A 25,574-nucleotide genomic window follows, 5' to 3' on the forward strand; every position below is an offset into this window, starting at 1 on the left:
CCAGGGCTGTTGCATAGACCTTGTGGCAACCGGTTGTACTCGAACAGGCCCATTGGCGTTGTAAAGGCTGAGTACTTCTTGTCATCCTCGTGAAGGGGCATGTTGTAAAAACCCGAGGTCAAATCCATCGTACTGAACAGACAGTTGCCTCCCAATGCTGCCAAACAATCCCCTTGGTGGGGAAGAGGGTGGGCATCCTTCAGCGTCCTCTTGTTCAACCACCGAAAATCTGTGCAGATGCGGAGATCCCCATTTTTCTTCCAAACTAGCACCAAAGGGGAAGCATATTCGATGGTTGATTTCCGGATTATCTCTTTCTCCTCCATCTCATTCAGCACTTGGCATAGTTTTTGGTACTGACCAGGGGGCACTCTCCTGTATGGGAGCCTGAACGGTCTGTTGTCTGACAGGTGAATGCGGTGAACGAAAGCCTTCACCTCACCACAGTCCAGATTATGACGTGAAAATATGTCCTCATACTGTAGAACAAGGTCAGCCATCTTTCCAACACAATCCGCCGACACTTCACACGAGTCAATGTCAACATTACTGAGCCCAATCGACTTGAGTCGATCTTTGGCTGAATCTGTATCAGCAGCAGGCACACTTTTCTGCGTGTGACAGGACAGGTGATTATCCGAGCTCTCAGCAACATCCATGTCTTCGAGTGCAACACAGGAGAATAAATCAGCCAACTTAGCATTACGCCTCAGCAGAATAGACTTGGTTGTTGTGTTGACAAGCTTCAGTGGAACCCATCTATCACCCCAAAGCGCGGTAACAAGCCTTGTAACCATGATGCCTCTGGGAATAAAGCGGGACGATGTCGGCTCTTTCATGACAGTACTGCCAGGTGAAATGACTGTTTTTGGGTAGTTTTCCCCATATGAGATACTCACGACCAGGTTCAAGACAAGTGGCTGAGTTACATCTGACTGTCCCAACCTTGAAGGGAACCTCCTCTCCTTTCCAGGGGTCCAAGCCTGACAGCATGGACAGGAAACGTTCAGTCTCTGGATCAACAGTTGGACAAGGACCAGACACAGTCTTCCAATAGGACTCACACAGCTTAGATTGACGCAGAACGTGTTTTATGACATTTGTTCCTAATATCAACCCATCGTGCTGCCCTGGGACTACAAGTGTGGGAACCAGAATTTTACAGCCATACACTTCCATTTCCACATCAAACGCACATTTAGGCTTAACACGTAGTTCGCCACATCCAATGAGAACCACATCTACATCAATGCGTTTTTGGTCAGTTATTACTCCACCTTCTCTCAGTCTCACTTCAGCATTTTCACTAATGCTGCAGGCCATTGAACCACTATCCAACATGCCACCAATCACAGTGTCATTCATCATAACAGGTGTGTAGAAAAGACTGTCACTATTACCAACCCTGTGGATATTCTGATACACAACAACAGAGCCATCACAAGAGTCTTTTACTGAATTGTAAACAGTCTCAGCATCTGACATATCATCAGTGTGGGAGCTAGTGACATGACCTGTACTTCCTCACTCAGAATACAGGTCCGCTAGTTTCCCTGAGACTGGGAGCCTTTTGTGGGGCAGTTTGGTCTGGTTAGGCCAGGAGCAAAAACAGCCAAAGCATAGTCTTTCAGACATACAATGTGAAGTGGTTGTGTGGCTAACAGTGTGCGAAAAAGTACACGTCCCACCGTCCGGGACGTGTTATTTACAATATCGGACAAGTAGATCTTTCAATTGACTTGTCCGGCGGACAAGTGACGTTTTTCGCCCGGATTTATTGTTATATTATTGATAGATTCAGTTTACAAAAGGCAGAACTCATTCGCAAATTGGACGTGTCCGCCATTGTTCGTTTAGAAATGTTAGTTTCGGTTCTGTTTGTCGATTCCTAATGAAATGCATCTCGCCGCTTTCTGTACAGGGGCGGGGCGGGAAGTGTAGCACAGTGGCAGGGTTGGGAAGCAAAACTCGGTTCCGAGTAGGAACAAATAACAATTGTCCGTTCCCGGGATTGATAAGAGTTGTGAGGACAGGAGGCGAAGCCGAGCCCCGCGGACCGCAGCTCCCTCTCTCTGCTCCGGATCAGCTGATCGCTGCATGGTGCAGCTCAGCGTCTCTCTCTCTCTCTCTCTCTCTCTCTCTCTTTCTACACACAGCGGATTCACTGCCCGTTTAACAGCCTCATCTTTGTCAAACTTTCTTATGTTCTTTCTCTAACACGTAATGAAGGTTATTAGGACTTTTAGCTCCTTTGTTGTTAATATTGACCGCCATTTCCTTTATGAAGTGAAGCAGCCTCCCTGTGTCCTCGCGCTGTAATCATATCCCCGGACCCCCATACTCGGAGGAGCACAGGGATGTCAGTATTGTTTATAAGGCAGGGTATAGAAATTATTGAAATTAAAATACTATCTATTTACTTTTACAAACAGTGAACAGCTGGGCAGCTGCAGCATGTGTATTGCAGGACATGTGTAAGCGTCTTTGAGTTTTAGAAAAGCGCTAGGCCTATAGGCTATAAATATAATGTATTATTATTATTATTATTATTAGGCCTATGTGTTGGACATGTGTGGTTGGACTCTGTCTCACAGGCAGGTTGCAGCATGTGTGTTGCAGGACATGTGTTGGACACACAGATTGTGTGGTTGGACTCTGTCTCACAGGCAGGTTGCAGTGTAACATCAGAGGAGACTGGACCAATTGTACATTCTTAAACTGCACCACTTAGAACTAACAAAACAATGCAGAGATTATGTTTATATAATTGTATTCAATAACCGTAATAAATTAAACAGTATGAACTGATTTGTAAATAGGAATACAGATTTGACTTAATGTTTTCATAAATATATTTTTCTCCCAGTTTGTCATGGGACTTATTTTTACCCTCTCAAAGAACCGGAATCGAGAACCGAAAATAACTGGAATCGAAAAGCAGAACCGGAATCGTTCAAATCTAAACGATACCCAGCCCTATGTGTGATGCAGTAAAATCTTACCGCTCACTCACGTGAGCGGTGTCGTAAAAACCGTGGGAAAATGTGAAATACGATGGCGAAGAAGAAGATTCCAGTGGCCCCAATTTGTGTCCATTCTGGACAAGTGAAAATGTATTCGGACAAGTAAATTGCCAAACTCACTTGTCCATGGACAAGTACTCTCTAAAAACTTTTTCTCACACTGCGGCTAGCATCATTACAGACCTTGCAGGCAGGCTCTCTGGACCGTTTGCCACTTGAGCTGGGGTGAAACCTCCCACCTTGGGTCGGACGGGCTGTATCATGCTGCTGTACTTTGACCATCATTCCCTGAAAAATGTCCACCATCCTAGAGAGCAGCTTCTCCTCTGACTGTTGGAGATTTTGTGCCAGAGTTTGCACAGGAGCATAACATGCAGCAGAGCGGGGCTCGGACACAGCTGGTACGGGAGATGAGGAAGGGGAAGGGGAGTGAAACATATGCGGCTGAGATTGGGGAGAGAGGGACATAGGGCTCGGAGCCTGGCATTGCTCAGGTACTGCTGGGATTTCCATTAGTGAACTGAGCTGCTCGGAGGTGACAGTGTGACTTTTTAACTGACCGACATTAGCAGTCCTGCCGTTAGCTCTTATCTCCCTCTGATAATCATCAATCCTCAGCTGTACATCACGCAAAGTCTATTCGTGGATTTGTTTGCACTTTAAAACACAGGCAAGTTCTGGATCAGGGCAGTACTTATCAAACATGAGAGCCACCTCATTGTTCATGTCCTCTGTCTGCTTTCCTTGTCTGCGCAGGCCCTCAATGGCCAGGTCAGCGGCTCTGTTCACTCTTATCCAGTAATCTACTGGGCTCTCTCTGTGCTTAGGCATTGTGACATAAAAGTCTGCAAGGGGAAGGCATGAGGAAACATCACTGAAATACTGAAGAAGAATGTCATATATCAGTTCTGGTCTATTCTTTACATCAAGTGCTGCATTACTGCGCAGGGCAATCTTCACAATGTCTCTGGCCTTGCCCATCAGATGACTAATTATTTCCTCAGACTGTTCCTGCACCGGAACACCTTGTTTTCTGATGTAGATCTTAATAACATCAATCCAGTCGTGGACTGAGAGTTTGTCAGTACTGTCACCTTTGAATTTCTGTAACTCTCTGTCAGGTTTAACATGTACTGTCACATGTGGGATGTCATGTCTGATAGTCTCACATTGTGTATTGTTATTCACAGAAGCAGCATTACAATCAGTATTCATGTTTACAACACCAGCTGACATCAGCTTTGCTACATTAGATTCACCGATTTGTGCTCCTAACTGTCCTACCATGTCTGTTAGATGATGAATGGCTTACATCACTACCAGGGGTGGAAGTATATGGACCCTCCCTCACAGACACTCTAGCAGGGGTATAACCAGGGCTATAACCCAACCCAGTGTCAGCATAACCATCCGGTTTAGCTGTTGAATGTCCTACTTCCCTACTACTAGCAAGGTCACTAAGCCAAGCACCTCTTCCTTTTGGCAAAATAGGACTTGAAAATGAATTTTCCATGTTCACTGTCGAGACTGTTGATCATAAATGTACTAGCGTTGTTTTTAACTTTTAAATAAAAATGAATTAAGCATACATGGAAAGACACTGAGTAATACACTAAGGACAGGCAATGTAAAAGATGAACCCTACAACCACATTCCTTCCCAAACTAACCACACAGTAAACTTGAGTGAAGACCAGGATATCTGCACAGCATCCGCGGCGATGAGCATCAAGCTGATCTGATGATCCGAAGGGTCACGGCACCAGTGTAACGGGTCACAACCGTAAGCAACCTGTTATCGATCAGGAAACACAGCGAAGCATCTAGGTGTCTTTTCTGGCATTTATTCTGAGAACAAAACACAATATCCTCCTTAAATCCACACTGCACATCCTCCGCAGCACTCACTTCAATGTCATCTTTAGTATTTATAGATTAAGAAATGAACAAGAAAATCTTATCAAGTAATCACACAAAAATACAAACACAAACATACCTGAGAACAAAACACAATATCCTCCTTAAATCCACGCTGCACATCTTTACAAAAGAAAAGAAAGGTTAACATGTAAACAAAGAAAATGACGCAGATCGCGTCTAATTCCCGCCAAAACCACACCACAGATATCACTAAAAAAATACAATTTCCTACGGTGAAAACCAAACAAAAACGGGTCAACAAGGTACCCAAATTAACATTCAAAAACACACATCACTTCCATCAACCCAAACAGCCGGTCCATCACACAAAACAGCAATGATTTGTAACACCTCTCCCAGCACAGCTTACCCTCCGCAGCACTCACTTCAATTTGAGGGGAAAGCGGAAATGACATACAGGAAATAGAAAAAGATGTGCAACGGGAAAGTGTTCCCACCAGAAACATAACTCAAAAACATCAAAAGTAAACAATCTCATAAAAATAAAATTCACAACCCATTATAAATCGTAATTTATAACTATATTTATGTCTACACATTTTTAACTCCATTACACCTAACTAATATCCATTGACTCTAATTTGACAACAAAAGGGCACAATATTTTTTTGAACTTGGCTTTATACAATATTTAGATTTTGTTGTTGCCTGAAATCTATGCAAAACTGCACTTAAGTTAAGACAATGCCTCATTTGCATGATCAAACACAATTTATTAGAAAACGTGTGATACGCAAAGTATCTTTAATAAATAAACTGGGGAAGTTTCCTGGTGATATCCGTTAATTTCTTTACCCTTTTGACCTGTAGTGTCTTCCCTTAATGTGTCTTTTCCATCTCAGCTGTTTCACGATCCGGATGGCTTTGGGTTTCGTAAGAAAGCCAGGATGTACATCAACGACCTGTGGAATATTTTAGACGTTCTTTCCATCCTCTTCTTTATTATCGGACTCGCATTTAGGTAAGTATCCTTCCTCCCAGATAATCCCTTTAGGCCATGGAAGTGCTTTCCACCCTCTTGGTAATGTATGAATCATCATGTTTTTCTATTTCAGGCTGACGACTGAGCTGTTCTATGCGGGTAAAATCCTCCTCTGCATCGACTTTGTGGTCTTCTGCCTCCGGCTAATGGCCATCTTCACTATCAGTAGAACACTTGGACCCAAAATCATCATCGTCAGGAGGATGGTGAGGCTTACGTACAATGTAATAGATGCCAACCTAATGTAATGTGTATGCAACTGCAGAGCACAAAATGCTACACTCCAAAGCACTATTTATCTTATACAAAAATAAGCTGCTGCTCCACTGGGCCTCCATCTGGTGTCTGCAGATGAATAATGTGCAGTTGGTTTGAACTTGAAGGTGTTTTTGAACAAAATGTTGCAGCTGGTCTGCTTGTTGCTAAGCAGTCAAACGCCATTATTGTTTGTGTCAGAGATCATATGTTGAGCAAGAGGGCAGCCTTTGAGATACTAAAGGGTTGGGGTTATGATGCTCAAAACAGAAAGCTGGCACATCCAACTCTCTGAAGTTCTTTGAATTAAAAATTTAACCCAGTAAAAGTCTCCACTGTACATTCATGGGCGAATTTTCTGCCCAGGAGAAAGACATAATTGTTTAGCCTTTTTTTATGTTTCTGTGGTTTTGTGTTCCTTTTGGGTTACTGTGTTATGTTTATTTCTGCCTTAATTGTCATTTTGTGTCTTTTTTGGTTGTTATATCTCTCTGCATTCATTTTTAGTCTCTTCTTGGTTGTTTTGTCTCCATGCAAAAAGTCATTGTGAGGCTGTTCTGCTTCTCCTTTTAGTTGATTTGCTCTCTTGGTTGCTTTTTTGTCTCTCTTTGTTGCCTTTTTTCTAGCTATTTTGTGTCTCTTTGGATTAATTGAATGTCTCTTTGTGGTGTAAGGGGCTGAGAGGCAGGGTAGTGGGAGGCACCTACATTCCCAACATGTGGCTTCACCCTCTCCCAATTAGCAGTATTGGGAGCAGGTGTGGAGACCCTCACACCTGGTGCTAATCACTCCCTCAAGGGAGACAAAGCACACAGAGTTGATCAGTTGTGTGTGGCACATGGAGGGAGCAGGAGGCTCCCAGTGTAAGGAAACGTTTTGGTAAACTGGTAAGTCGGTTAGCGGCCCGGCTACGTTAGCCTTTGTTTGTTGGAGGTATTTTTGAGTTTGATAGCAATAAAGCCTTTTTTTGGATGCCTCTGTTGTGATTGCTGCACTACCACTTTCCTCTTTATCTGCCCAGTCCTGCTACAGTGGGCAAACAAACAGCACATGTCCCTAGTTGCCGCAGTATTCAGATGTGCCCCACATTTCTAAGTGTTTCTAACCTGTGACAGATTTATGTTTGTCCTCCAGATGACCGATTTGTTCTTCTTCATGTTCCTGCTGAGTATCTGGGTGGTGGCGTACGGAGTGGCCAAACAAGGCATCCTCATCCACAACGACAACCGGCTGGACTGGATTATCCGCGGGGCCGTTTATGAGCCGTACCTCATCATATTTGGGAATTTCCCCACAAATATTGATTGTGAGTGGAAACAGAACAGACAGTTGTATGATTTTCCTTTTATACGTACGTGGAAAAGCATGACTTAAAGGTCTCCTATTATACTATTTTTAGGCCTATATTATAGGTCTCAGATATATAACAATTTATAAAAAACATGTCTATGAAGTGTTTTGCTCAAAATACCAAACAGATCACCCTTTCTAGCCATGCCTCATACCCCTCTATTTCAGCCCTGTACCACCGTTTTTAGAGATGTGGGTAATGAGGAAAAGAGAGAGGGTTGTATTTTCTGACACTTTGTAAGTCTCCTTACAATATACCTATGTATAACAGACATTAAAAAGTGCATTTTGCACAATGGGGGACCTTTAAAGCTAAACGCTACAAACCACAGCAACCATGATCATCAGATGTGCTGATTCTGGCCCCTTTTTTTTTTAAGTTTGAAAAAAAAGAGGCGGGAGAGGTTACGCCTGCTCAGAGTTCTACCTGAGAGATTCTCAGCTAAATGCTGCCGTGATTAAACGCCATATCATGTTCCAAACCACATCAAAGATTATTTCTGAAACAGTATAGAGCTCAAATGCTTTTTCTCTTGCCGGTTTACCACAAGGTGAGTTCCTTTTTTTATTTCCTGCTTTTTAACACATGCTCTCTCCAGTACAGGTTAGCTCTGAGAGTTAGTGATGCTTGCTAATGTAAACAAAGACCATATTACTTCCAAAACACGTTGCGCATTGTTTCTGATAGCGACGTTTCTGAAAGCCAGCCCACATTTCCGATATTACGTCATATAAAGTGCATTTTGCATGATAGGAGACTTAATCATTTCTAGGTTTTCACAGGGCTCAGAAGTGATTATATAAGATATTTTCAACAAGGCAATGTTCTGTTTGCCCTCTGCAGATGCTGACTTTAAACTAGACTCCTGCACCTTGAATGGCAATGATCCTCTAAAGCCCAAGTGTCCTGTGCTGAATGAAAACCAGATGCCAGCCTTCCCCGAGTGGCTCACCATCATCATGCTTTGTATCTACCTGCTCTTTGCCAACATACTGCTGCTGAACCTGCTCATCGCCATCTTCAAGTGAGTTCACCTCCAAACCTCGGAGTCCTTTTTATCCGATGTTCCCCCGTTACCCTCTGTCTCTCTTTGTGGTCCTGTACAGCTTCACGTTCCAGGAAGTTCAGGACAACACAGACAGGATATGGAAGTTTCAAAGATACGAGCTTATCAAGGAGTACCACAGCCGCCCCGCTGCCCCGCCCCCTTTCATCATACTCAGCCATCTGTACCTCTTCATTAGGAACGTGGTGCTGTGCAGGACGCCCATCACTACCACAGAGTTCAGTAAGCATTTGTTTATTTATTTCTGCCCATGCTCAAAGTAGACTTGCTGTTAAGATGCTGCAGACTTCCTCTCAATATGTTGCTTTATCACTATTTTTAAAAACGTTATTATTCATTAAATATTACTGATTTAACATGTAAGAGCCAGATTGTTATCAGTTTAGTCAAATACTTGAAGAAAATCCTCCTATTCCCAACACTGCTTTGGTAAAGCAAGCATTTTCATCAATTTAGAGCTTTTAAATAATTGTGTTTTTAAAATGGGGTTACAATCCCCTCCATAATTAACCACATGTAATCACAAGATTATATGTTTAGGTCATAAATTAACTAAACCAGATCGTAACCCCTGACCCTCCCATGACCTTTGACACTTCACAGTCAATGCCGTGTATGATTGTGTGCTGATGCTCATTTTGCATACACACGTGCAAAGTATTAAAGATAATAAAAAGGCATGTGATGCTGTTTTCAGAGTGCAAGCTTCCTCAGGTGGAGGAGGAGGAGCTGCTGTCCTGGGAGGCCATGATGAAGGACAGATACCTGCTGTCCACGCGGCAGGAGCAGAGCCAGAGCATGGAGCACCGCATCGTGGACACGGGACAAAAGTAAAACTCCTACAGGAACGCAGACCAGCGTGGCTGAAAAATAATACTCTAGATCAGTGGTACTCAACCTTGTCCTAATCAGGAGCCACATTGACGAAAAAATATTTTTGCAAGAGCCACAATCCAAAAACGCTCCTTTCCTCCCTGAAACCTTTATGCATTTGAGAATATGGATAATAGTAATATGTTACTTAAGAATGAAAAGCATAATGTACAGTGCAATAACTGTGATTTCTTATTTTCACTGCAACCACAAAACACACAAAACAACAGATAACAGACAGCATGTTTACTGATAATCACAGTCCATATAACAGCAGATTATACACAGCAGGGGTTGTCAGAAGAGTAATGTTGACCTTACTTCACACTCAATGTGATTTCTGACACTCCTTCTGCCGCACAAGTGATTTGAAGTCGGGCTCTGCGCTGGAAACGGCGATCCGGAGGGCCTCTGTTGTGTGCTGCAGACTCAATCTGTTTCGGTTGCGACATTTTATTTTTGTGAGCGCAGAGAATGCTGCTTCACACCGGTATGTGGACGGAAACATTGAGATGATGCGTCTTGCCAGTCTGGAGATATTTGGTAGATGCCCCACCAGTTTCCAAAAGTCCACGACATCTGTAATCCGAAATTGACGCTGAAGTTCATCTGAGCTCTTTAACTCCACGAACTCCATTTGAAGCTGCACAAGTCCGAGCTGGTCGCTTATTTGCTTCATTTCATTGACTTCAATCAGGAATGGGTTTTTCACAAGTAGAAAAATATTGCTATGGTCCTTGAAGTCGTGGAATCTGGATGTGTAGTTTTGCTTGAGCTCAGTTAGCACCTCACAGAATTGAGATTGACAGGTCAGGAGAGCGTCTGCATGCCTCGCCATCACTTTCTGCACGGTGGGGAAGAAACGGTAATCAGAACCACGGACACTTTGGTCGAGTACATCCAGTTTGTCAGAAAATACTTTGACAGCCGTGTAGAGCTCATACATGGTCTTATTTCTTCCCTGCATCTTGAGATTAAGTTCGTTCAAGTGCTGCGTAATGTCACACAGGAACGCAACAGACAGCACCCATTCTTTATCATCCAAAAAGGAAAATCGGGAAGTCTCCCCTTGGCCGACAATGAAGGCTTTCAGGGGTTCAATCAAGTCCATTAAATGTGCAAGCATACATCCTTTAGACAGCCATCTGATCTCGGTGTGTAACACCAAATCTCCATAGTGAGTGTCAAACTCCTCACACAGCAGTTTAAAATTTAAGTGGTTTCTTGCACGGGCCCTGATATAATTAACCACTTCGATTACATTTGCCATCACTTCATTCAGACATTTGAACTTAGCAAACAAGGCTTGTTGATGCACAATACAATGGTATGAGAAAATACCCTCAGCAGCAACCCCGCCGTTTTTAAGCCTCTCTTTTAGCAAGGCCACGGCTCCGTTCCTCTTACCAAGCATCGCCGGTGCGCCATCTGTCGTGAATGCTGTGATTTTTTCTGGGCCAATGTTAAACTTCTGTAATGTTTCCAGCACAGCGTTTTTTATTTCAATGCCCGTTGTTCCATTTTTCAGTGAAACCATGTCAAGCAGTTCCTCTGTAATGTCAAGCTTACTGTTGACCGCCCGGATAAAGATTAGTAATTGTGGCGTGTCATTGACATCCAAGCTTTCGTCCATTGCAAGGCTGACAAACTCAGCGGATGACAGTTTGTCCTTAAGAGTATGTGCAATGTTCTCTGAAATGTCTGATGCCCTCCTAGCTACAGTAGAATCCGACAGTTGCATTTTTTTGGCCTCTCGTTCCAGGTCTTTTTTCTCAGGAAACAACGTTGAACAAGCCAGCAGTATGCAGTCCTTCACCATTTCTCCATCAGTATATGGCTTCATCTTTTTCATCAGTTCATGTGTGATTTTGTAGGATGCCTCTGTCGCTCTTTCACTCGTATTAGTGTGGAAAAATTTTTTGAGCAGTTCGGTTCTGTTTGAGTCTAGCCAGCTTTTCCGCCCTCAGCTCTCCACCTTTCGGAAAGTCGGTACTAAACTTCGGGTGTTTTGTGTCGTGATGGCGCTGCAAATTGGACCTTTTTAAATTGTGAAATGATGTTGTCACAAAGCAGGCAGGTGCATTTTCCCGAACCGGTGGAGACGAAGAAAAACTCCAGTTCCCAGTCCTCTTTAAATGTTCGATATTCCTCTTCATATTTCCGTTTAGTCGTAGCCATTTTTGCATAGTGCTGTATAGTTTTCCCAGTGTGACGTAGCAATTATCTCGCGCGAAACAATCAGAGCACGAAACCTGACATAATATTTGATTGGCTATTCAGACGGGGAGGGGCGACGACTGATGTGTGACTTGTGAGTGATAATGAAATGTTGATGAATTCTTCTGACTTTGTTTTTCGTTTTTCAAAGATTTATTTTTTATTTTTTATTTTTTAAGTGGGACTTAAAAGAGCCGCAGTTAGTCTTAAAAGAGCCGCATGCGGCTCGAGTATCGCTGCTCTAGAGCAATGCTGTTCTGTCGGGATCCAAAGTGTGATTTTTTTTTTAAAATGTAATTTATTCTTTCTGAAATCATTACAGTTTTGCATAGTGACATAGTATTATAGAAATAGGGGAAACAGGAATAGATAGTGGAATAAAAAACGGTAAAAAAAATATTAAAACAAATTATAAACACACAAATGTACTTCGAAAGATGGATTTTACCTCCATTATTGATCCTTTAGAAATACAACTATCCTGTATCATATAACAAAAAATGTAATTTCTTTTTTCTTTAACTATCAGCAAGATACCATAGTCTGTGTTTTTCAGGTTTAATAAGGGTCAAATTTGATGAAACATGTTTCGTACTAAACAATCTGGGAGTGGTATTCAAATACCCAGCAGACACCCACACTGGTCTTGTTTGTTTCTTGAGGGTTACCACCATAACAGAGCGGCTGGAGAGGGAAGAGGAGATGGGCTCTGATGCCACGGTGCAGAGACTGGCTCGACTAGAGGAGCAGGTTGTGACCTGATTTTTGGTTATCACAAATATCGCACCTGTGTCTGTAACATTTCACACTATGTACGAGGCAGAGAAGAGATGACACACTTTCTTAATGTGTGTTTTTGTGGAATATTCTCTCGAATTGTCCTCTTTGAGGTTGCATAACCAGTCATAAAATGTGTGTCTCAAAAGGTCATGCAGTCCGCCAAAGCCCTGCAGTGGATTATGGAAAGTCTGAAATGTCAGGGTTTTACAGCAAAAGATGCACAACCACCAAGTTAGTAACCAACTTCTTAATTTATCATTATTTCTAACATATTTCACAACAAATCTTCTCTTGTTCTTGCTCATTTGTATTCCCTTTTCCCTGCAGCACTGACCACAACAGAGGAGTCCACTGATATGTATGCATCAGAGAAAGAGGACAAGTACCACGTGAACGCCCGACAGTTTTACTATCCCAACAGCAAACTCACACGCTTCCCTGTGCCAGAAGAGAAAGTGCCATGGGAGGTAATACACAAACATTTCTCCACAGCACCTCGAGCATCATCACCAACATCACTGTGGTAAAAGATAGTTTATGAAGCCAGTTTGTTTCCTGTCACTTTTTTTTCAGTTCAGCTTCACCTGTTACATGCCGTCTTATTACACGTCTGAAGGAAGTGGGGACCATGTGGATGGGTATGTCATTTTTTTACAAGAGAATAAGGGATGTTTGTTCCGATTAGGAAGGTATGTATAAGTACAGTTATGGGGTGGGTACGGATGTTTTTGTAAAAATAACAATGTACAGTATGTTCCTATTGAAACATGTCTCAGTAATAGGAAATATAACAAATTACAATGCTCCCTATTTCTTATGTTTCCTTTTCTTTTTGCAGATCAGAATCAGAGGCCTCAAATAATTACAGGTATGATATTCAAGGATACTCAAGGCATCAAATAGCATTTACATGAACCTTTTAAGCTTGTGTTGATAGGTGATGTGTATCTGATCTGTCGTTAGAAATCCAGGAGGGAGGACTGGCATGAGGGGACGGGGTGCACTAAGCCAACTGGGTCCAAATCCCAATCTAGACCTCGTGCTAACACGGTATGTTAAGAAAGTTGTTTCCCCACATCTGTATTGCAAAGCCTGTTTATGACTTTTAATCCATCTTTTTTTTTTTTTTTCTTCACTATTATCTGTAAAGCGTCTTTGAGCACCTGTAAAAGCGCTAACAAATTAAATCTATTATTATTATTATTATTTTAGCTGGGGAGACAGCGAACGCTCTGTTTTGGACTACCTGGTGGTTTGGGATGAGAAGCAGGGAACCTTGGCTTTACCTTGGGTGCGTCCATCTTTCCTAACTTAATCTGTTTTCTTTCTTTTTGCATTATTTAAATAAATGAACTGTTCTGTTTTGGTTTCAAACCTTCAGGGACCCATTGAATCTGCTGATCACCTGCCAGTGATTCTTAGTAAAACCATGGGAAAGAAGATGTATGCGATAGTAAATGCCAAATTATCAGAGGGAACAAAGGTAGGTCTATTTAACACTTCAGTTAGACTTATAGAGTAAGTTGGTTTACTGACAGCAATCGGATGAAGGATTGTTGTTAGTATAAGTGTCTTGTCACATTATGTAGAGAACCCTTTAACATTGAAATAAATAACATAATAATATTTTGCTTAAGTTCAGTCTGTTTGTTATGTGTCTCCAGGGTTTCCCACACATAGACTATACTTGGGCGGGCCGCCCAGGTATACCTCTTAAGCCCCAAGCCTGTTTTTCAGGTTTCAGGCTCTAAAATGACATTCCCAGAACAAATGACCATATCTTCCCTTCTAAAAGGGTTAAATTAATTTAAAAAAAAATCAGTAATGATAAACCTGTGAGTTGGATGTAGAAAAGTCAGAATCAATATAAATGTTTTTTATTTTAAAGAAAATTCAGATTGAACATGGTAAAACACTGTAAATTATAGTGTCCGTCCAAAAGTTATTTTGTACTTATAGTGACAACTAACCTTGGATGATGGGTTAGCAGACTAAAAGCTTTAGTAATCCAAAGTACAACATATAATAGGTACCCTGTATCAAGATTGATGCAAAACAAGTGATATTTGACCTTTTTAGACAGATTTAGCAAAAACAAACCTCTTCTGGGGCCATTTGGGTGAATTTTCCTTATCTCTGGCCCCCCTTCTTCGATTTTGACATGTGACATCTCTTTCTGACCGTTAGAGCCAATAGAATCGAAGGGAAATCGTCCCGCACACACTCATGTTAAAAAAAAGATGGCGTCTTCGCGCATTCAATGAAGCTACAGAGCGTAATAATGGCCTGCTCTACAATTTGAAAACGGAATTGCAGTTGTATTGCTTATAGATTATCAGAACATTTCAAAGGGGACACAGCCACATCGGATATTAACCTATGGATTAACTAAATCATCGTTGTTATCGTTTTAATGCCATTGAAGACCAGTTTTGACCAGACAAAACCAAGGTAAGCCATGTTACGGCCCGTCCACACAGCGGCGTGCGTTGACGCTTCACCATTCACTTTGAATGGGGTGACGTCACTTTTCGCTGAACTGCATTGCTGGCGTGGCTCGCTGCAAAAGTTGAGCAATGTTCAACTTTTGACGCCCCGGCAGAAGCGTCAGCCAATCGGATCATATGCCAGTACAAGCTCTAGCCAATCAAACCGCTGCTTGTGTGTCAGGGGCGGGAGATTCATGTGATTGGTTGTTGGTCGAGTTTCAGACACGCCCGCCGGCAAGCGTCAACGCACGCCGCTGTGTGGACGGGCCGTTGGTGTTGTGGGCTACCTAGCGCCACTTGTTTTGATGTACGTTTTTTTTGATAACGTTGGGAGTTTGTATCTTTCAGTGTTGAGGTGGGCACCGTTAGATTCTGTGTCTTTACGATCATAAACGATGTGTCGGACGTGCAGCTAGGATAAGTAATAAGGGAGCTAGGAGTGATTTTCTGTGCAGTAATAGGTTAGCATTTTTCGCTCGGGGCTAATTCAGAGGCTCACTGTTAGTATTGTGTGTTTTTTTTGGGAAAAAAAATGAAAAAGATCAGTTAAATTAGTTTTTTCCCGTTATATGGATATAAAATATTCATAGTTTATTAGACGTTGTTTCCTGCAAATGACGCAATTTCGGACCCGGAACCGGGTCCGTGGGGCTTAAGAGGTTCGGCCGCCCAAGTATATTTCGCGACCATTTTTGTTTTTTTTCCCCAAAAAGTTTTCCGTCTGCGAACACCACGCCATCTGCGATTGATTTACTTGTGGACAATGATCCCTCACTCTACGCCTCCTATACCCAGTCCCGGACTGGCCATCGGGAGGACCGGGGGGTTTCAGGCCTGGCCTGTTAAGTGGCCTGCCTCACACAAGTGGCCTGCCTCACACAGTGACTGGCTGTCTACATGATGTGGCCTGCCGACATGACCACTGTCATACAGATCATAAATCAAAGCCCTTGATTGGTCTTTGTCATTCAAGCTCGGGACAACCTCAGCTCAGGTGAGGTAAAGGACTCTTGAGTGGTTAGATAGTTAACTTAGTCTAAGTTCTCAGTGGGTCTCAAACGGTTTGGTCACCATTTATGTAAAAACATGTTTCCATTTGAGGGGGTAGTGATTAGTAAAATATGCATGAATAAAAAAAAAAAAAAGTTAAGTAGGTGAAAAAAGGTAATATACACTTTTAAAACTTGTTGAGAGCTAAACCTAGTCTTTGCTGCTGCCTCAAAGAGGAGCAGGGGGGAGAGGAGGGAGACAGGAGAGGCTGATTCGGGAGCACAGACACACTCACAACTATAAATGAACCAAAAATAAATAAATCAACAAGTTTCATTGTTTTTTCATATTGGATATGTTATTGGTTATGGCCATGATTTTATGATTATTGAAATGTATACAGTTCTGTTTCATATAGGTGTTCCCATAGATAGTCTCTTTATTTCCCCCTCAAAGTGCACCAGATTGATGCATTTAACTCCAAGAAAGAAAAAGAAAATTTTACCTCAAATCCCCGGACCCCCCTAGAGGATTTGAGGTCCACCCCCACTTAAAATCACATGGATATATAGGTTCCTAAATACATTTACCTTTTTTTTTTTTTAAATAGTAACCCATGCCCATATGTTTATTTGTGGATAGTACACTCTGGTTGTCTCGGGAGAGGTTAAGTATCTGCATTGTCAAAATCATCTTAATATTTAGTAATGACATTACAAATATTTTGGCTAACACTGAGCTCTGTATTCAAACACAAACTCTGTCAACACTAAAAACCAGCTGTGTAGCTTGCTTGGAAACAAACACTCAGTCGTCTTGTTAATTGAGTCCACCTAGCCTAATCCAATGTAATCCAATACAACAGTGTGTAATAAATCCTACCTTCAAGAAGAGAGGAGTTGGATCACTTGTAGGATCCTTTTGGAGGATGCAATTTAAGGTGCAATTAAACTGTGTTGCCTTATACTGACAGGTTACTATACAGACCCTTATGGATACATGATCACACACAAGAATACCTCCCTTCAAAAATGTCATATCTGACCACATCAAAGTCTTCTACCGACAACATGTGATGCATTAAGTTGAGGCTCCTTTCATCTTAAATGGCCAGTGCCTTGATCAAGGAAACATGGCTGTTGTTAGAGGTTAAACCTGTCTACATGAATACATCAATGATACCTATATAAACATCTGTTTCTTTACTCTGACATTGAGGAAGTTGTCGACTATGACTTGCACTTACTGTGTTTCAGGTGTTTGAGGGTTATGTGGATGACTGCAGAAACACAGATAATGCCTGGGTGGAAATCACAGTCCTTAACATTCACCTGGACAGAGCAAGCCAGACGACTGACGATATCAACAGTATGGTGAGAACATTATTATTGTATTGTTCCTCTTCATTTTGATGATTTTGGCACAGTCCGACATTAGGTCATGATTCCTCATAGAGTGAATATAGAATTAACATATCTTTGTTTTGTGATTATCTCCGTCTCAGGTGGTGAGCAGCCATGGCGCTCTTCAGTGGCGAGAGGTGAGCGGTAAAACCAGACTTAGCTCCAACCAAAGAGACTCACTGCGGCTGGTTGCAGAGCTACACAACAGGAAGTTCTGATGTTCAACGCGGCTGTAGCTGTAAATGTTCCTCTCCATCCACAGGGTTCCTTATGTTGATGCTGAAATGTTATTCTGTTGCACTGAATGCACTTGAAACAAGAATCTCTAAAGCCATAATGTATGCTGCTATGGATTATTTTCCACAACTTGCACAGATGTTATTGGCCAGTACACTGAATGTTTAGCCCACACACTGTGCTTTACTGCTCATGCTTATGTAGGCACTAGGCAGTAATAGTGTATGTGTAAACTGATAATGAATACCTCCTTTCTGAGGAAGATGTACTTTAATGATTGTTTCCATTGTATGCTTCTCCATACTTTTACATCATTTCGGAGGCAAATCTGGTACTTTTTACTTAACTACATGTATCTGAAAGTTAAATGTAGTAGAAGTTACTGTAGGTGTTACTTTTTCCATACAAAACATACTATGATCTTGTGATCATAATATGTATTTTTCTGGATGGCCAACGCTAGAACTATAAAAAGGTCCAGCTCAACCAAAAAGGTAATGCATCAATAATAATGCAATAAAATGACTTGCGGTGTAACTTCTGAAAGGGGCCATAATGAAGACTGTTCTTAAAAATATATTTTTGCTGCTTTCCTTAACTAAATGCAGGAGTTTCACTTGTAATGGAGTTACACCCTTAATATACCTAATACCTAAATAAGTTTGCTCAATGTATCTGTGTCAAGATATCAGTGTATGTTGCCTTTAACTCCAGCGCAACCTTTACATAATCAAGCGCTCTTGCCTTAACAATTGTAAATAAAAACCTAAATTGAATGTGTTTTGCCTGCATTTGCTGTTTGTCGTTTCAACTTCTGCAAGTAGGCTTATTTAACTAAAAACGGAACACTTTTGAATTCATCTCAGCACAATGAACTCGTGCACATGTCATATATTTATCTTCCACAGTGTTTTTTTCCACACCTGCCAAGCGTGCAGTCCGCAGTAGTTTCGGAGCATGTTGTGAGGCTGCTCATTGGCTCAGGCACGTGTGGCCAGACTGTGCAGTATCGGTTTCACACCCTCTTCATTCCTCTGCGAGGTAACTTTCCTCCTTTTGATAAATGAAGTATTGCTTCGACAGAAAATCAGAGCGCATGAAAATACTCTGAACATACAGAGCTGTGACTTTAAATGTGTGACTAAGCCTTGTGAACTGATTGCAAAGTTCCGACAAGCACCTGCTTAAAGACGTTTACTTCTCTGCGTACCCTTAGGCAATCTTGCTCAACGGTTAAATGTTTTTTTTGTCTGTAAACAACTTCACTGGCTTTATTTGTTATTGTTCATGTCCCTGGCGGGGAGGAGCCATTGAAAATATACAAAAGCTATTTTTAACCACAGCGTAAAAGAGGAAAAAAAGCGAAGAGCTCCCACTCCGCTCATATTTCATGACACTGCAAAGAGAGCAGTTACTCTGCCAACAGTGAATCACTAGACCACATTATACAATAAAGTCATACAGACATTAGATGAGTTATGATGAGCATACATTTGGTTCGAAAAGATTATTCTTTTCAAATGTGGAAAACCATTATGCACACTAACAAATACAAAAAGCACACAATAGTGCAAGATAAGACGGATCCTAATGTATCTATTTATGATCTCTTAATGTTTATGAACAGCAAATATGCATGCAAATGTGGCCCTGCTCTCACTTTTTAAATATATTTATTGTATCATTTTTCCATGGTTATGATGTATTTACGAGTTCTCGTCAATGTAGAGCTGATTTGATCTTGATAACTGTCATGTAGTTTGATTCATAAATATGCATAATCTTTGTAGTACTGCTCAAATGTGATACAGTAAATGTTAAATATTCACTTAAAATACAATTAATAGTCTAACGTACTGTAGGTTTGTCTTTTATTAGTTCAAATGTGGGATCACATAATGCCTATTATACATACAGTACACAGTCTACCTCCCATGATAATGTATCACTTGCAACAGTATGGACGCATCTGTACAATAGACGATCTTTGAAGACCCGCGGAGGGGTTTACAGGTGTCCGGAAGTGACGTAGCACGCTAACAAGACCAGAGCAAATAGATGGACCGAGAGAGAGCAGCTTTCGGACATCTCTGCGAGACCCGGGCCCGGCGCAGCTAAACGGTAATATTCTTAATTTTGTTTGACTTTTACCGAAAGACGTATCGTAATTGTGACTTCACATGGCCATAGTTTGACGACAAAATATGTTGTTTTGTTTTGGAATGAAACGAAGTGTGCAGCTGTCAGCGGAGTCTATAATTAATGATCACGACAACGATAGCCGGTTAAACTGTTTGCTGGTTATGAGATAAAAAAAAAAAAACACATTCTACACATAGAAAGATTGTAGCACTAGTAATAATCTCAAGGAGTTAAACAGCAGCTTTAAAGTCGTGCAAGTATTAAAGGGTTGGAGTTCTTTTCGCTTTAACCACTCAGTGGACAATCTTGTTGAATCAGACACAATAATCTTTTCTTGCCTGTTTTTTCTTGCCTGGAGAAGAAGGAAATTATAGGCTGCTGCAGGAGTGGAGGCTAAATTATAGTGGGTGGTGAAGAAGTGTTTGTTTTTTAATAAGATGTTACTCAGAATCTGCTTTTGTTATGTTTTTGACTACGTGGCTAAATCAAGATTCAAAAAAGATCCTCCATACAGTTGGCTATTTCGTTTGAGATTGTGTAAACAGTCAGCTGATAGTGTGTTAGTTACAACTGACTGATATGTGTATAACCCTGCTGTAAATCCCACCTCCATGGATTGAAGGTGGAATATGCACCAGGTAGGCTTTAGTTTGTGAGGCTGTTGGATTGTATTGCATCATAATGAGAGAGGTTTCTAATGTTTTGTCCATCTATGTGTATTAAGTAGTATTATAAACACTTTAGTATAATGTAATACTGAGTGTAGCATTGCAAATCAGACATTCTTAAATCTGGCTTTATGAAGTCCTGAGTTGAATCCTGAACAAGTCATTGTACACCTTAAAACATATTCAATTGTATTAGAAAAATAAGAAGTAATAGCATTGTAATATAATGCTTGCCCTTTAAAAAATATGGTAATTGCATGTAGATGAAATGAGGAGTAGATTTGCACCTCACATTTTTATAACATTAATTTGACATGTGGATTTGGAGAGGATATCAATCCATTATAAGGAACATTTTTCCAATATAAAGCAAGTCATCGGTGTATCGGTCAATGTCAACTTTTGGGATTTGTTAATTCATGACACAAGTCTCTCTCTTGTCCTCATCATTGTCAGGATAAACAGACCAACAATTTAAAATCTTCATTTCCTTTTTAAACCATTTCCCCCCCCCCAATATTTTTTTACAATAACACCTTTATGAAGGTAGAATTTATTGCAGGACAGGTGTTGTTTTAGAATGAAATAGTTCAACATTGTGGTAGTGTGGGACTGCTAACATCTCCCCCTGCATGCTCCTTGTGAGCAGCTCTCTGCGGCCATCTGACACAAATCAGATAGGATCATCCATCCGTCCTTCATGAAGACTGAGCGTCACAACAGTTCATTCTGTCCCACATGACTGTCAGTCAGCAGTGGAAGGCGCTACATGTGTGAGCGCTCGATGCTGTGTACTGTCACTCCAGCCTCATTGTGCCGAGTGCAACATTTCCAGTCAGTGTCCACGTGTGTCACTAATGTCTCGGCCTCTGTTGTAACTGCCCCTGTGTGTGGTGCAGTTACAGGTCACACAATGGGCCGAATGTGGTCCCCCGCTAACAGCGTGTTGATGGCTTCACCTCTCAGGTAGCCCAACACTGGCTTTACAGCAAATGTGAGCAACTGCAAATGAACCAAATACTTTTTTTTTAACAAGAGGACATAGTAAAATGGACTTTCAAACTTGGTGACTTGTTCTTTTTTAACTATGGGCACTATAGGATTTGTTTTGCTTAACTCCACATACACTATTCTAGAGCCAAACATTCTCACTAGAACAAATAATTTGTACTCTCGCTGAAAATGTTCCCTAGAAAATGCAATATTGAGTGCCTGTTGTAAAAAAATAAAGTGCAACAATGAATTTCTGCTGAGTTCTTGTCTATGTCGGCTTAAAATATGAATACATTTTTAACGCAACGACTTACGATATGACAGTTAAATATTCCTGACCGAGATGATAGCGATTTACAATATTCGCCTGATAATAGACCTAGTCAAAACACAAACCAGAGACATACAAACGATCTCAAATCAGCTCATCATAAGGTCCCCCGGCATATAAAGGATAAATACAAAGAAATAGCATGATTGTGTAAATCTGTTTTTCCTTACGCGATAATTCCTGTTTTTTTATTTTTTTAAATCAGTCCCTATTTTTCACTTTGATACTTTAATAGCTTTTTAATAATAATAACAGCCTTTTTAAGTCTCTCATGTGAGAATGTTAACAGTGATCCAGATAATGGCAAATTACCAGTGAACTTATTGTGAGTGTTTCCTTATCCCACTGTGTGATTAAATCCCATATCGTGCCATTCCCATAAATGTCTTCAGAGGATATGATCGAGCTGAAGCATGAGTGCAACACACAGGATGGGATATTGCTTTGAAAGTCCTGGATTTGTCGTCAAAAAGAAAAATATAGATTACCAAAATCCTTTAACACTGAAATCCCTCTTCTGGAATAAGTGGGTCACCGAGGTGATGCTGTTGCGTGGCAACGTTGTGTTTGACCAAGTATCAAGAGTTCCCGCACATCTGAGTTAATGAGTTCCAGGTCACAGCGAGCGTCAGGGAGTGAGTGCGGGGCTCCTGATGCTGGCATTGAGACAGGAAACTGTATTTATGTAATTGACATGTATAGTGACAGCAGCAGTGTAGCCTTGCAGCTGGTCTGATCTCTCTAATCCCAGCCCCGGAGACTCGGCTTGTTTGTTTTGGGTCACATTCATATAGTGGTGGGTTCAGTCAGTGTCCCGTCCCATCAGGCTTAATGAATAAACTCATCGCTGTGCTTCATAATATTAAATCACATTTAACATCGTACGTTGTGTATGTGTCATCAGTGGTGTGATGCCCCAGTTGAAACCTATATATACGGTTTATTTGAGGGATTTACCCTGTCTGCATTTTCCCTTTTGGTGGATTGGACCACAGTTTAGACGTGTGCAGACGGCTTGATTGACATCTCCACCACTTTGATGTCATCGTTATATATCAATAGCTGAAATCACCTGCTGTTTGTCTGCAGTTTGTTTCTGTCAATCTGTGAATTTTTTTCTGTAAAACAAAATGCCATTTTGTATCTTTTCTCTTTTTATATTTGTTTTTAGAGAATTGGCGTTGACATTGCCAATAATATTGAATGAAGTCAATTGCCCAGTATAGAAAATGTGGCACTAAATCGAGATTAGAATGTAAAATTGACTAACCTCTTAAACCCCACTGACCCGCCGAAGGGGCCGAAATCACAACATCTGCAAACAAAAGTGTCTGAGGGCTTCTTAATATTTAATAAACTATGAATGTTTCATATCTATGTAACGGGAATAAACTCAGCTAACTGATCTTTTTTTTTTTTTTTTAAACCTCAAAGCTAACACCGAGCCTCTGAATTAGCCACGGGCAAAAAAATATTAAGGCCGTTAGCACAGAACTCTAGCTATACCGATATATATACTTATTGGATCTGCACAAACAAGCTTAGATTACATCCTGAGATTCCACAAATTATAGAAATATAAGTATCATCACTGAGCGATCAGAACTCGTGACAGGGGAAGTAAATACAGACAACACACGAGTAGCTTTAGGTAGCAAAACACGGAGATATGCTCACCTTAGCTGTTATTCTGATCAAAAGTCGTGTCCAATGGCATTAAAACGAGAGAATAAGTGGCTGAAGGTTAATCCATAGGTTATAGCAATGTGTCTGTCACTTTGAAAAAATTATTGATAGTCCATAATTCAATTTTTATGCAAAAATCGGAGAAGAAAAACGTGCTGCTAATGGTAGCTACCAGAGGCTAGCGCAGCTTCCGGTTTTTCTACGCGTCACTATCACTCCTTATTTGGTAACCTGTGTGTGTATGGGGGACTTTCCCTCCATTCCATTGGCTCTGACGGTTAGAAAGAGATGTCAATCATCAAAATCGACCAAGGGGGGCCAGAGATATGGAAAATCTAACCAAATGACCCCAGAAGTGTTTTTTTTTGCTAAATCTGTCTAAAAAGGTCAAATATCACTTGTTTTGAATCAATCTTGATACAGGGTACTTATTATATGTTATACTTTGGATTCCTAAAGCTTTTAGTCTGCTAACCCATCATCCAAGGGTCGTTTTCAGTCTAAGTAAAATAGAATTTTTGGACGGACACTGTAATTTACAGTTTTTTACCATGTTCAATCTGAATTTTCTTTAAAATAAAAAACGTCTATATTGATTCTGACTCTTCTACATCCAACTCACAGGTTTATCATTACTTTGAGAAAAAAGATTATTAATTTTCCCCTTTTAGAAGTGTAGTTATGGTCATTTGTTGTGGAAATGTCATTTTCGAGCCTGAGACCTGAAAAACAAGCTTGGGGTCTAACAGGTACTACTAAGGTTGGTACTAACATGTGTGCTAGTTATTGTAGGTAATAATCAAGCAAAAAAAAACAAAATGATCTGGTTCCACCTACTCAAATGGGAGAATGTGCAGCTTTCTCTCTGTTTAATGTCCCTGCAAATTGAATTCCTTTAGTTCATGGACTCTACATTTTATTTTTATTAGAAACAGTCCTTCACCCAACATATGGACCATATAAAAAAGAAATTGCATCATAAAAGATTGATCTCTCAGCCTTAGTAAAATAATCAAATATTCTGTGTGTCAGGTGTGTGTGGCGTACAGTAATACATGCCTGAAGGCTATAAATAGCATCATAAAGGTGTATGTGCTGAATGTTCACATCGCGTGCAGCACAGCCATTCAAGTGCAGTTGAGTGGAAAAAGCCAAACAATAAACGTTGGACTAAAGGATGTGAACATGAATGCCCCCTTCCTTCTCTCCCTCGCCCTCTCTATCTATATCTTAATACCCCCTCTTCTCCTCCCTCAGGCCCTCTCCTCCTCTTCTTCCTTCTGACTGACATTTCTGTCTAAAGCTCCTCCATCCCACCCTCAGCCCACTGTGCACCTCACACAGAGCCAGCCTGTCCCCCAGAGCCCACCTGGCACGCCTCACATCTGTATCAGACCCCTGACTACCTTTAACGCCAGTCAGCTTGATTAGGAGAGCAAGCAGCCTCTCCCTCTGTTCTGTAGACTTGAGGGTATTTGGTACTCCGTCAAAGGCCCTCTACTGGTCAAGCTGTTTGAGTTGTCTCTATATTTGGGCAGGGGTATTACAGTTTTGCCCTAATACTAGATTTAATCAGTAGTGTTGAACTCCTTAGTGTGCCTATATGCTTTTCTGCTAATGTTATGCAGGCTACTTCTTTGAGTAATGGTGGATGGCCAGTGGTTTTATATCTGCTGGATATGGCTTAGTTATGAATCCAGAGACACATTCCAAAAGATAATACATTTGTGCTGAAAAACCTTCAAAGGAGACAAAATGTTACATCAGAAAGTTTGACCAAAATGCATTTCAATTAGATGATTATTTTCTATACAACATCCAGGATGTTTGGGTACTGTGTGCTTTGGTTTGTGTGCCCGTATGCATGCACTGTATTCCCACAACTGCTCATGGCTTTAATGTATTTCTCAGTTGTGATGCGTCTGCTAGCCGAGCTTCTATAATTACCACCGCCTGCAGCGCCTCATGGGAGCATGTTAACACACACGTGTGTGTGTGTGTGTGTGTGTGTGTGTGTGTGTGTGTGTGTGTGTGTGTGTGTGTGTGTGTGTGTGTGTGTGTGTGTGTGTGTGTGTGTGTGTGTGTGTGTGTGTGTGTGTGTGTGTGTGTGTGTGTGTGTGTGTGTGTGTGTGTGTGTGTGTGTGTGTG

General features: G+C 41.2%; 2 protein-coding genes across 3 annotated transcripts in view; both read left to right on the forward strand.

Moving 5' to 3' along the window:
- Nucleotides 1-18,021, forward strand: part of trpm2 (transient receptor potential cation channel, subfamily M, member 2) — a 42,957-nt gene extending 24,936 nt beyond the window's left edge. Inside the window, 16 exon segments of the mRNA XM_079665766.1 lie at nucleotides 5,806-5,924; nucleotides 6,019-6,151; nucleotides 7,335-7,506; nucleotides 8,395-8,575; nucleotides 8,658-8,839; nucleotides 9,315-9,447; nucleotides 12,370-12,457; nucleotides 12,634-12,718; nucleotides 12,815-12,954; nucleotides 13,061-13,125; nucleotides 13,326-13,355; nucleotides 13,451-13,537; nucleotides 13,700-13,778; nucleotides 13,869-13,970; nucleotides 17,223-17,339; nucleotides 17,471-18,021. Coding sequence (XP_079521892.1) covers nucleotides 5,806-5,924; nucleotides 6,019-6,151; nucleotides 7,335-7,506; nucleotides 8,395-8,575; nucleotides 8,658-8,839; nucleotides 9,315-9,447; nucleotides 12,370-12,457; nucleotides 12,634-12,718; nucleotides 12,815-12,954; nucleotides 13,061-13,125; nucleotides 13,326-13,355; nucleotides 13,451-13,537; nucleotides 13,700-13,778; nucleotides 13,869-13,970; nucleotides 17,223-17,339; nucleotides 17,471-17,587 — 1,830 coding nt within the window. The 3' untranslated portion in view covers nucleotides 17,588-18,021.
- Nucleotides 18,022-19,624: 1,603 nt separating this feature from the next.
- The window catches only part of map3k13 (mitogen-activated protein kinase kinase kinase 13), a 35,773-nt gene continuing 29,823 nt past the window's right edge, over nucleotides 19,625-25,574 (forward strand). The window contains exon 1 of one of the 2 annotated variants that reach the window (XM_079666683.1): nucleotides 19,625-19,727. The gene's annotated coding sequence lies outside the window, so the exon portion shown is untranslated. The remainder of the gene's footprint in view (nucleotides 19,728-25,574) is intronic. The other variant, XM_079666685.1, reaches the window with a different exon arrangement.

The sequence above is a fragment of the Notothenia rossii genome (genome assembly GCF_949606895.1).
Source record: "Notothenia rossii genome assembly, chromosome: 2".
Lineage (NCBI taxonomy): Eukaryota > Metazoa > Chordata > Actinopteri > Perciformes > Nototheniidae > Notothenia > Notothenia rossii.